General features: G+C 47.2%; 1 protein-coding gene across 4 annotated transcripts in view; it reads right to left on the reverse strand.

Annotated features, from left to right (window-relative positions):
• Positions 1-310: 310 nt before the first annotated feature.
• The window catches only part of ZDHHC24 (zinc finger DHHC-type containing 24), a 60,667-nt gene continuing 48,469 nt past the window's right edge, over positions 311-12,508 (reverse strand). The window contains exons 4-6 of one of the 4 annotated variants that reach the window (XM_066582548.1): positions 6,088-6,231; positions 3,556-3,909; positions 311-2,752 (exon numbers count right to left, since the gene is read on the reverse strand). In XM_066582548.1, the coding sequence (XP_066438645.1) occupies positions 3,599-3,909; positions 6,088-6,231 (455 nt within the window). In that variant the 3' untranslated portion in view covers positions 311-2,752; positions 3,556-3,598. The other 3 variants (XM_066582547.1, XM_066582549.1, XM_066582550.1) reach the window with 3 other exon arrangements.

Below are 12,508 nucleotides of genomic sequence, written 5' to 3' on the forward strand. Positions count from 1 at the left end.
TTGAAAGAGGTGGTATTCCCCCAAAATCCAGCTGACATACTGTCTGACCCCAGTGGGGTCCTGTACTTGACATCCCCCCTGGCTGCTCCCAGCCAGGAGTTCCAGGCCGCTGGGCATTCTGATGCCAGCCTGGGGGTGTTGAGGGACCTCACAAGGGAACCTGCTTCTGCGCCTGATGAAGAAAAGATCTGTGCGGATCGGCTATCCACCCAAAAGGTGGACGGATCCATGGGGGACACAGATCACAGCCTGCAGCTTTCTGGGGGCCAGCGGTCCCAGCTGCAGGAAGGCCTACTCCCCTTCATGTCTGCTTTCACTAGGAAACCAGGGGTGGCCCAGTTGACAGTTCACCAGGTGAACACTGGAAGCCATCCCCCGGGTAGGCAGTCTGCCTACCAAGTCTCCCCAGAGGTGCAGGCAGATATGAAGTGGGACGATGAGGAGATGTTGCACCTGGACATCTTCCAGAAGCCCCAGAGTGCATGGGCCTCTTCTGTAGTCCGGGAGCCAAAGGAGGACCGGACAACCCGGTTCTGTCTGGACTACAAGTTGAACGTCATCACTGTGTCTGAAGCTTATGCGATGCCCCGCCTCGCTGAGCTGTTGGACTGGTTGGCCAAGGCCCAATACATAACTATCATGGATCTGAGCCAATGGTATTGGCAGATACCTGAGACAAAAGAGCATCAGCTACAGGTGGTCAGCTGGACCACCAATTGGGAGTGTTCCTTTTCATCCCTAAAGGCTGCTCTGTCCCAGCAGAGCGGAGTAGAGGTGGGTTTCGTAGGCGATCTGTGGGATCAACCTACTACACCCACTCTAAAAAGGGGAGGTGTAGTAAAAAGAGATGAATAAAGTGTCCCCCCAGCTGTCCAGTATCAATCAGCTGACGTTCAGGACACTAGAAAAGCTGAGCTGACATCCTTCCCCCTTACTAGATAGAGATTAGAAGGGTAGATAGATACCAGAGTGACAGATAAAGATAAGAGATTGATAGATATGCATTGTGATGTGAAAATTGTAGTCTGTCAGTCATTTTGTATAGTTTGTAGAGAGAAGAGTTAATGGTCTTTCCGCATATAGGAAAGCTGAGTGCTGAGCTACCTTTGAAGTAGACTTCAGGAAAGGCTGTTACACTTCTCCCCCAGGGGGTCTTTGATGTCCTACAGCCCCTCTGGAGCCAGAGCCAGCAAATGTTTGTTAGGAAATAAGGAGAGGAAATAGGCTTCACACCTTAGTAGCTCTTTCCCTCCCTTACTGGTCCAAATGGTCGTAACTGACCTGATAACTTTTGGAGGCAAAGTTAACAAAAGAACGTGCCCGTAAGACAAAGGAAAATGTAATTTAGGAATTATGAAAGATCTGTACGTCGCAGCCCGATGACGTGGATATTTTATGGAACGTCGCACCCCCACAAATAAGATGCAGGGACCACTACATTTGCACGACGCTCAGGAACCGAGAATTGCGTATCTCGGATCAGATGCGTCCAAAACTACTCATGCATGGGCTCAAAACACACGTAAAATCACAACAGGAAACATCGTTGTCATATTTTCATGGTGGGTCACACCCACATGGAGTTATGAAGGAAATATGTATTTCAGGGAATTATGTGTCCCAAGATAAGCCAGCCCCTAAGGGGGCTGGAAGGAACTAAAGGGGAGTTACCACCGTGAGAGTTTAAAAATCGCACACGGATGTGTGCTCGGGGTCAGCCCCTTGGAGGTCACTATACGTGAGGTCTGGTCCGCAGTTCTGGCGCGACTCCACGCCACAGAATGGTAACTCTCTTCTTTTAATCCCTGTTATTTTACGGTTTGTGATATCATATGTAAGTCTCTTGCCATTTATCTTGTAACATCATTTTCGTATTTTTTCTGTAAATAAGCACTGCTCTAGTCTTTGAGAATTAAACGTTAAATTAATTAGTGAGCCTCGTCTGTGTTAACACGAAACCATATTCTCCGAAGATTGTATTCAGAAATCGGGTTCCAATTTACCGTAACCAAATTGGTGGTGGCAGCGTTTTGTATGCATATTGTAGAGCTCTGGAGTGCGTTAGAACGGATCAGGTGGGTGATTTGAGCTTCCGCTTCGCATGCGTGCCGAAGTGTGGGGAAGCTAAATACAAATCAGCCTGTATTCTAACGACTGCCAGCTTGCAAGACTGCAGAGTGTTTGAGGACCAGAGGTGGGATCGATAGGTATCGTCCCTTCCCCTCTCTCCTCTTGTCCCGAGGGACAAATTGTTAATAAGTGCAGGGCCAAGTTGGTTGCTGTAGAGTTGTGGCTGTGGCTCATGGTCGCTTTTCAGGAGTCTGGAAAGTTGGGTACCCGTCACTCCACAACCTAAGAGCCTTTCCTTCCTCGCCCTTGCCCGGCGTACGTGACACTTATTTTTTTCTGAAAATGTACATTTTCGTGTACGGTAAGCTGTTTGCAAAGGTGAAGCTTGAACTAATGCATAGCAAAATAGAAAAAGTAGTCTGATCCCAGAGCAAGTACAGTACCTAAATTTCCAGAGAAAAAAGTTAAAGCTCACTATGGTTACTATGTTACTTATCTAAGTGTGTCACTATTGCTTTTATATGAAAATTATTACACCAGTGCTAATGACAAAAATATATTAAACGTATTTAGAAATGTATAAAAAAGGCAATCTGGAATCACAATTCCATATTTGAATTGGATTTGCTCTAGTCCATAAGTTTCTTCCAAGTCTTCCCTCAGGTACATTCAGGGGATGTACCTACAACAGAGGAAAACATACATTTGTTTCTTATTCACATTAGTATTAAGCACGAAGATCAGCGCACGCGTTCTATGCATACGCCAAGAGACACTCCTATTTCATACAGTGAACTGGTCTATTATGCCCCTATATCCTTAATGATACCAAAAGAGTACTCCATGGAACTTCCTAGATTTACCTTTGTTTTAACTCTATACAAGTAAAGTTTAGCCTGTTACGTATTACTATATATTCGGCCACTGGAAAAACAAAACAAAACATATGAGGTATATGATTTTATTAACAGGGAGCCAATGGATAATATATGTAACTGTATGTGACATACATCAGGGCTACATTTCAACCATACAGTATATCTGGAAATTTCTCCAGATGTTAACCGAGGCTTATGGTATGAAAGGCGGGTCAATATCATGAATACATTATTAGTTAAACCTCCTTTTGGCCTAGTTGGAGATCTATCTGTGTAACAGTATATCAAGTCTGAAGTCTGGTGTTCATATGTAGTCGGTACAAAGAGAAAGCAGATATTTTATCACACAAAATACCTGTCAGTAAACCATCAGTATGTAAATATCTGGCCAAAAAACACACTAAAAGCTAGAACTGAGAAAAAAAAACAAAACAAACAGATGACAGATTCTTTGAAAGTAAAAAACAACTCAAAAAATGTGATAATAAAATTATTAAAAGTGTTAGAAAACATTGCAAAAATCTTCTGAAACTGTGCATATGAGCATCAAAGGTGTCTGCATATGGAATAACTATTGTTAAGAAGGGGGAAAAAAACTACTACTTACATAACAAAGAAGGTAAATGCAAGCTTTGGTTCACATCCGCTAGCTACTGATTCACATTTTTGGATGATACAGTTGAGAGATTTCTAGGCTCAAAGTTAATACCATCCCCTGTCAATGTTGATTGAATCCATGGAGATAACCATACAAGGTACCACCTTTCTCCAAGAAAGGTTCTGGCATTTTTCTTCCATCCATAATCATAATCTCTTGAATGCCCATTAAACCACTCTTTGGTTGTTGATCCACGGTAAAGAATAAAACTATGCAGAACAAGGAAAGCAAGGCAAAATAGGAAGCCTACTACACAGGTATCAGCAACAAAGGCAAAGACGAAAGCCGAGCCCGAGACCTGACCTAGAGGGGAGAGAAGATGATGGTTTAGTAAACATTATGTGCTGTATATAACTGATAGCAATTATAGTATAAAATTATATACGAAATATTTTAACTTGTGGGGGATCCATGAGCTTAAACTCCATCAATTTCAAAATGAATTGCTGACAAAGTGTAGATACTTGGATGCACAGCATGGAAGCGAATGCCATCAACCTGTGGCCTCAGAGTTCAAGGCCAGAAGAAGCATGTTATCATATGTGATGGCTGTTGCCTGTTTGTTGCACTTTCTCCAATCTACCTGCCGAGAGCCAAATGATTGAAGGCTGAGTGGCATTGCGAGGGCCCTGATGTCCCGTGGGCTTGAAGGAGATGACTTGACATCACGTGGAAGGAGAGGGAGACTCGTTTTCCACATGGGACTCAGTCCTGGAAGTAGAAGACAGTACCACTTGGCAGACGTAAGAACAAAGCTGCAGGATACTTAAGCAACTGGTCTCCAATCTGAAATTGTAGTGTACACTATATAAGGACAATGGCGGACTTTGGTAGACTGGTAAGTACCTCCCCATTAGGCTGTTTTCACATGGGATACAAAAAAAAATGCAACAGCGGTACAAAATGCAAGTATGTGAAGCCCATGCTTTCCTATGGGTTCCTTCATATTAGTGATGTTTTGTATGCCGCTATCTTATGAGAAAAAAAAAATTGCGGCATGCTCTATATGGTCGAGATTTGCGATTTTTTTTGTTGTTGTTGTAGCCCATGTTCCCTATGGAGCTTTTGTTTTTGTTGCATCACTTTCGTGCAATGCGATTTTAACATTAGAAAATAGGCCCTAGCTGGACTTTCCAAAAAAAATAAATAAATAAAGGAATACTTACCCAAAAAGCTTGGACCAAATCCTATCGCTGCCCTCTGGAGCTCTGCCACACGTCCTGCAGTCCTCATTTGCCCACAGAAGATCACTTCAATCACAGCCATCGCATTGGTTCATCCAGCGCTGCATTGGTTGGCTGAGCAGCGCTCGAAAACTAATCAGAGCCATCACTTCTAGGAGTGGGAATTATGAATCTCACAACTAGAAAGTGATCTTCTGTGGGCGAACGAGGACTATAGGATGTGTGACAGAGTTCTGGAGAGCAGCGGGAGGACCCGGCCCAAGTCTTGTAGGCAAGTATGCCTTTATTTCTTGTATTGCAGTTAGGGCTTATTTTCGGGATAGGAAATGGCCTTCTTACAATAACACAACAAAACGCATTGCTGACACTACAAAATCATGGGGACAAAGCTGTGATAGCGCCATGATTTTGTAGCAGGGATATCGCTGTCTTCCCTCTGAAGGAGACCCAAGAGACTGTAGGGATACAAGGATATGATGATGCTTTAGGGTTAACAGGTTATGAGTTACTAAGGGTCGCTAGGAACTTAGGAGGCAGCAATCATGCTATGCTTTAATTTGGGATAAAAAGGGGAGGAAGATCTGAGAAAACTCAGACCTCACGGTTGGATTTCAGAAAGACAGATTTTAATGAACTCAGAAAGAGGGTAGGAAGAATCCAATGGTTGGATGTTCTTAAGGACAGAAATGTCTAAGAAAGTTGGGAAATATTGCGAAATGAGATTCTCAAAGCACATCGTTAACAATCCCTCAAAAAAAGGAAAAATGGGAAGCATTTAAAAGAGACCAGGATGGATGAATACAGAACTTGCACACATGTTAAAAAGGAAGAAAAATATGTTTATCAAATGGAAAGGGGGTGGTGAATATCTAAAGAAAAATATAATGTGGTCTGCAGAAACTGTAGGGCCAGTGTCAGGAAAGCTAAAGCTAATAATGAATTGAGGCTTGTAACAGAGGCCAAAAGCAATAAAGGATTTGGGGGTATGTCATAAGCAAAAGAAAAGTCAAAGATACTATTGGATGCTTACAAGATGAAAATGGTGAATTGGTTAAAAAGGATGATGAGAAGGCCAAACTTTCAAATTCCTATTTTGTATCTGTTTTCTCTCAAAGTAGATGGAACATCAACTGATCTTCCCTGTGCTATTGGAGGAATAAAAAAATGCAGGCTATATATACGCAGATAGATGGTGAGGGAACACATAGCTAACAAATGAATGCAAGTCTCAAGGTCCAGACAAATTACATCCTAGGATACTAAAGGAAGCAGCGGAGCTAATTGCTGAGCCACTCACCATAATCTTTGAAAATCCCTGGAGAACAGTAGAAGTCCCGGAAGATTGGAAAAGGGCAAATATTGTCCCCATCTTCAAAATGGGGAAGAAGGTGGATCCAGGAAACCACAGGCATATGAGCCTGACTTCTATACCAGGAAAGATCTTTGAACAAATTAATAAACAAACTGTATGCAAGTACTTGAATAAAAATGGAGTAATTAACTAGAGCCAGCATGGGGTTGTAACAAGTCATGTCCGACAAATTTAATTTCCTTCTGACAGAATCACCAACTAGGTTGATCAGGAAAATGCGGTGGATATAGTATATCTTGACTTTAGTAAAGCATTTCACAAAATATCTCATACTAGACTTACTGAAAAAAAATGACCAAATATGGAATTGACAAGTCTGTTAGGTGGGTTCACATCTGGCTGAGTGATCGTACTCAAAGAGTGGTCATAAATGGCTGCACATCTAAGTAAAATAATGTATCAGGTAGAGATGAGCGAGCACCAAAATGCTCGGGTGCTTGTTACTCGGGACGAAATTATTGCGATGCTCGAGGGTTCGTTTCGAATAACGAACCCCATTGAAGTCAATGGGCGACCCGAGCATTTTTGTATTTCGCCGATGCTCGCTAAGGTTTTCATGTGTGAAAATCTGGGCAATTCAAGAAAGTGATGGGAACGACACAGCAACGGATAGGGCAGGCGAGGGGCTACATGTTGGGCTGCATCTCAAGTTCACAGGTCCCACTATTAAGCCACAATACCGGCAAGAGTGGGCCCCCCCCCCTCCCAACAACTTTTACTTCTGAAAAGCCCTCATTAGCATGGCATACCTTAGCTAAGCACCACACTACCTCCAACAAAGCACAATCACTGCCTGCATGACACTCCGCTGCCACTTCTCCTGGGTTACATGCTGCCCAACCCCCCCCCCCCGCACGACAGTGTCCACAGCATACACCAAATTGTCCCTGCCCAGCCTTCAGCTGCCCTCATGCCACGCCACCCTCATGTCTATTTATAAGTGTGTCTGCCACAGGAAAAGCAGGCACACACTGCAGAGGGTTGGCATGGCTAGGCAGCGACCCCCCCATAAAAGGGGCGGGCCGATAGTCCACAATGCTGTACAGAAGCAATGAGAAATCCAATCCTGTGCCACCTCCATCTCGAGCTGCACACGTGGGCATAGCAATGGGGAACCTATGTGCCACACACTATTCATTCTGTCAAGGTGTCTGCATGCCCCAGTCAGACCGCGGTTTTTTATAAATAGTCACAGGCAGGTACAACTCCGCAATGGGAATTTCGTGTGCACCCACAGCATGGGTGGCTCCCTGGAACCCACCCGCTGTACATAAATGTATCCCATTGCAGTGCCCTGGACAGCAGAGCTAACGTCAGATGAAATGCAGGTGGGCTTCGGCCCACACTGCATGCCCCAGTCAGACTGGGGTTCTTTACAAGTGGACAGATGTAGTAACAACTCCCTGTGGACCCACAGCATGGGTGGGTGCCAGGAAGCCACCGGCGGTACATAAAAATATCCCATTGCATTGCCCAACACAGCTGAGGTAGTAATGTCGTGCTTAATGCAGGTGGGCTTCGGCCCACACTGCATGCCCCAGTCAGACTGGTAATATGTACCTTAACAGTAACCTCGTTGGTGGTAATGTGGTGGTGACTGCGGACCTGGTAGCGCGGTTTTATGTAGTTGGTTTTCGGAATGTGGCCAGGATTAAGTGGGCCGTGGCGGGGGGATGGTGGTGGTGCTCTCTTGTTGTGTCGTTAAAGGTGAAATTCTTGGACTGCCACCAGACGGACCAATGCAAAGGTATTTGCCAAGAATGTTTTCATTGTTGGAGGAGGAGGGCGATGTTTTGGAGGCACTATGTGTCCTCTACACGTGTCCGTGGTTATATGCACCTCAACAGTAACAGCGTTGGTGGGAAATGGCCTCGCCGCCATCATGTCTTTGTGAAGCCTCTGTTTCCACACCCCAGTGACATACCATTAGCAGCGGTATAGGCAGAGCCCAGAATTATTAACATTTCAGCGGTAGCATTAGGGACAGGCCCCACTAACATATCACTAGCAGCAGTATAGGGGGAGCGCAGTCTTAGTTCCATTTCAGTAATAGTAGCACTCAAGACAGGCCCCAGTAACATTCCCATTGCAGCAGTTTAGGGAGATAACAGTCTCTTTCACATTTCAGTAGCTGCAGTATAGACAAGGCCCCAGTTACATTTATGTAGCTAAAGTGTAGGCCAACCCCACACACACCTTTCTGTACCATGAGTGCAGGCGAAGAACATAGAAATTACTATGATTACACTGTAGGTGAGGGCCCAAAAAAATTGGTGTACCAACAGTAGTAATGTACCTCAGAAAAAATTGGCTATGCCCAACCAAGATGGCAGGTGAAACCCATTAATCGCTTTGGTTAATGTGGCTTAAGTGGTAACTAGGCCTGGAGGCAGCCCAGTTTAACGAAAAATTGGTTCAAGTTAAAGTTTCAACGCTTTTAAGAGCATTGAAAAGTATAAAAATTGTTTAGAAAAATTATATGAGTGAGCCTTGTGGCCCTAAGAAAAATTGCCCGTTCTGCGTGATTACGTGAGGTTTCAGGAGGAGGAGCAGGAGGAGGAGGAGGAATATTATACAGAGATTGATGAAGCAGAAATGTCCCCGTTTTGGATGGTGAGAGAGAATGATGCTTCCAACCGCGGGTGCAGCCTACGTATTGCTTAGGTATCGCTGCTGTCCGCTGGTGGAGAAGAGAAGTCTGGGGAAATCCAGGCTTTGTTCATCTTGATGAGTGTTAGCCTGTCGGCACTGTCGGTTGACAGGCGGGTACGCTTATCTGTGATGATTCCCCCAGCCGCACTAAACACCCTCTCTGACAAGACGCTAGCCGCAGGACAAGCAAGCACCTCCAGGGCATACAGCGCGAGTTCAGGCCACGTGTCCAGCTTCGACACCCAGTAGTTGTAGGTGGCAGAGGCGTCACGGAGGACGGTCGTGCGATCGGCTACGTACTCCCTCACCATCCTTTTACAGTGCTCCCGCCAACTCAGCCTTGACTGGGGAGCGGTGACACAGTCTTGCTGGGGAGCCATAAAGCTGGCAAAGGCCTTGGAGAATGTTCCCCTGCCTGCGCTGTACATGCTGCCTGATCTCTGCGCCTCCCCTGCTACCTGGCCCTCGGAACTGCGCCTTCTGCCACTAGCGCTGTCGGATGGGAAGTTTACCATCAGTTTGTGCACCAGCGCCCTGTGGTATAGCATCATTCTCGAACCCCTTTCCTCTTCGGGAATGAGAGTGCAAAGGCTCTCCTTATACCGTGGATCGAGCAGTGTGTACACCCAGTAATCCGTAGTGGCCAGAATGCGTGTAACGCGAGGGTCACGAGAAAGGCATCCTAACATGAAGTCAGCCATGTGTACCAGGGTACCTGTACGCAACACATGGCTGTCCTCACTCGGAAGATCACTTTCAGGATCCTCCTCCTCCTCCTCCTCCTCTGGCCATACACGCTGAAAGGATGACAGGCAAGCAGCATCTGTCCCCTCAGCAGTGGGCCAAGCTGTCTCTTCCCCCTCCTCCTCATGCTCCTCCCCCTCCTCCTCAACACGCTGAGATATAGACATGAGGTTGCTCTGACTATCCAGCGACATACTGTCTTCCCCCGCCTCCGTTTCTGATTCCAAAGCGTCTGCCTTTATGCTTTGCAGGGAACTTCTCAAGAGGCATAGCAGAGGAATGGTGACGCTAATGATTGCAGCATCCCCGCTCACCATCTGGGTAGACGCTTCAAATTTTCCAAGGACCTGGCAGATGGCTGCCAACCAGGCCCACTCTTCTGTAAATAATTGAGGAGGCTGACTCCCACTGCGGCGCGCAAGTTGGAGTTGGTATTCCACTATAGCTCTACGCTGCTCATAGAGTCTGGCCAACATGTGGAGCGTAGAGTTCCACCGTGTGGGCACGTCGCACAGCAGTCGGTGCACTGGCAGATTAAACCGATGTTGCAGGGTCCGCAGGGTGGCAGCGTGCGTGTGGGATTTGCGGAAATGTGAGCAGAGCTGGCGCACCTTTCCGAGCAGGTATGACAAGTGGGGGTAGCTTTTCAGAAAGCGCTGAACCACCAAATTAAAGACATGGGCCAGGCATGGCACGTGCGTGAGACTGCCGAGCTGCAGAGCCGCCACCAGGTTACGGCCGTTGTCACACACGACCAGGCTCTTCTCTCCTAAGCTGAGTAGTTTCAGCACGGCCTGCTGACGCTTGCCCACCGCTGTGCTGCCACGCCGCGTGACACCGACTGCTGGCGACGTGCTGCTGCTGACACATCTTGATTGCAAGACAGAGGTTGCGTAGGAGGAGGAGGGTGGTTTAGTGGAGGAAGCATACACCGCCGCAGATACCAGCACCGAGCTGGGGCCCGCAATTCTGGGGGTGGGTAGGACGTGAGCGGTCCCAGGCTCTGACTCTGTCCCAGCCTCCACTAAATTCACCCAATGTGCCGTCAGGGAGATATAGTGGCCCTGCCCGCCTGTGCTTGTCCACGTGTCTGTTGTTAAGTGGACCTTGGCAGTAACCGCGTTGGTGAGGGCGCGTACAATGTTGCGGGAGACGTGGTCGTGCAGGCCTCGGACGGCACATCGGGAAAAGTAGTGGCGACTGGGAACCGAGTAGCGCGGGGCCGCCGCCGCCATCATGCTTTTGAAAGCCTCCGTTTCCACAAGCCTATACGGCAGCATCTCTAGGCTGATCAATTTTGCAATGTGCACGTTTAACGCTTGAGCGTGCGGGTGCGTGGCGTCGTACTTGCGCTTGCGCTCAAACTGTGGCGCTAGCGACGTCTGGACGCTACGCTGAGAGACATTGCTGGATGGGACCGAGGACAGCAGAGGTGAGGGTGTGGGTGCAGGCCAGGAGATGGTAGTGCCTGTGTCCTCAGAGGGGGGTTGGATCTCAGTGGCAGGTTGGGGCACAGGGGGAGAGGCATTGGTGCAAACCGGAGGCGGTGAACGGGCATCGTCCCACATTGTGGGGTGCTTGGCCATCATATGCCTGCGCATGCTGTTGGTGGTGCCTCCCCAGCTGATCTTGGCGCGACAAAGGTTGCACACCACTGTTCGTCGGTCGTCAGGCGTCTCTGTGAAAAACTGCCACACCGTAGAGCACCTTGACCTCTGCAGGGTGGCATGGCGCGAGGGGGCGCTTTGGGAACCAGTTGGTGGATTATTCGGCCTGGCCCTGCCTCTACCCCTGGCCACCGCACTGGCTCGGCCTGTGCCCACACCCTGACTTGGGCCTCCGCGTCCTCGCCCGCGTCCACGTTCTATAGGCCTACCCCTACCTCTCAGCATGGTGTATTACCAGTGATTTGATTTCCCAGGCAGGAAATAAATTGGCGCAAGCCTGCAGGCCAAATAGATTTTTTTCCCTTTTTTTAAAAGGAAAGGCCCACTGCGTATATTCAATCAATAATAAATGTGTTGTGGCCCTGCAAATGTGTCACAGAACTGCAGTGTTGCAGAGTTATTAACTACAGCAGAGCGGTGATTTCCCAGGCAGGAAATAAATTGGCGCAAGCCTGCTGTTAAACGTAGCTGGCTGCGTATGATTTCTTTACGTTCTCCACCCACCACACACGTACCAAGAACGCTGAGGACTGTCAGAGGCAGGCCAAATACAATGTTTCCCTTTTTTTTTTTTAAAGGGAAGGCCCACTGACTATATTCAATCAGATAAGAAATGTGTTCCACAGAACTGCAGTGTTATATAAAGTGCAGCAGAGCGGTGATTTTTCCCAAGCAGGAAATAAATTGGCGCAAGCCTGCTGTTAAACGTAGCTGGCTGCGTATGATTTATTTACGTTCTGCACCCACCACACACGTACCCAGAACGCTGAGGACTGTCAGAGGCAGGCCAAATAGAATGTTTCCCTTTTTTTTTTAAAGGGAAGGCCCACTGACTATATTCAATCAGATAAGAAATGTGTTCCACAGAACTGCAGTGTTATATAAAGTGCAGCAGAGCGGTGATTTTTCCCAGGCAGGAAATAAATTGGCGCAAGCCTGCTGTTAAACGTAGCTGGCTGCGTATGATTTATTTACGTTCTGCACCCACCACACACGTACCCAGAACGCTGAGGACTGTCAGAGGCAGGCCAAATAGAATGTTTCCCTTTTTTTTTAAAGAAAAGACCCACTGACTATATTCAATCAATAATATATGTCTTCTGGCCCTGCCTACACAATTCTGTCCCTGTAGTATTACTGCAGGGCGCAATGCTCTGCACAGTCGATTTTGAAAAAAAAAAATATGCAACACTGCTAACAGCAGCCTGCACAGTACTGCACACGGTTAAATGTGGCCCTAAGAAGGACCGTTGGGGTTCTTGAAGCCTACACTCACTCCTAAC

The sequence above is a fragment of the Eleutherodactylus coqui genome, chromosome 11 (assembly GCF_035609145.1).
Source record: "Eleutherodactylus coqui strain aEleCoq1 chromosome 11, aEleCoq1.hap1, whole genome shotgun sequence".
NCBI classification, from domain to species: domain Eukaryota; kingdom Metazoa; phylum Chordata; class Amphibia; order Anura; family Eleutherodactylidae; genus Eleutherodactylus; species Eleutherodactylus coqui.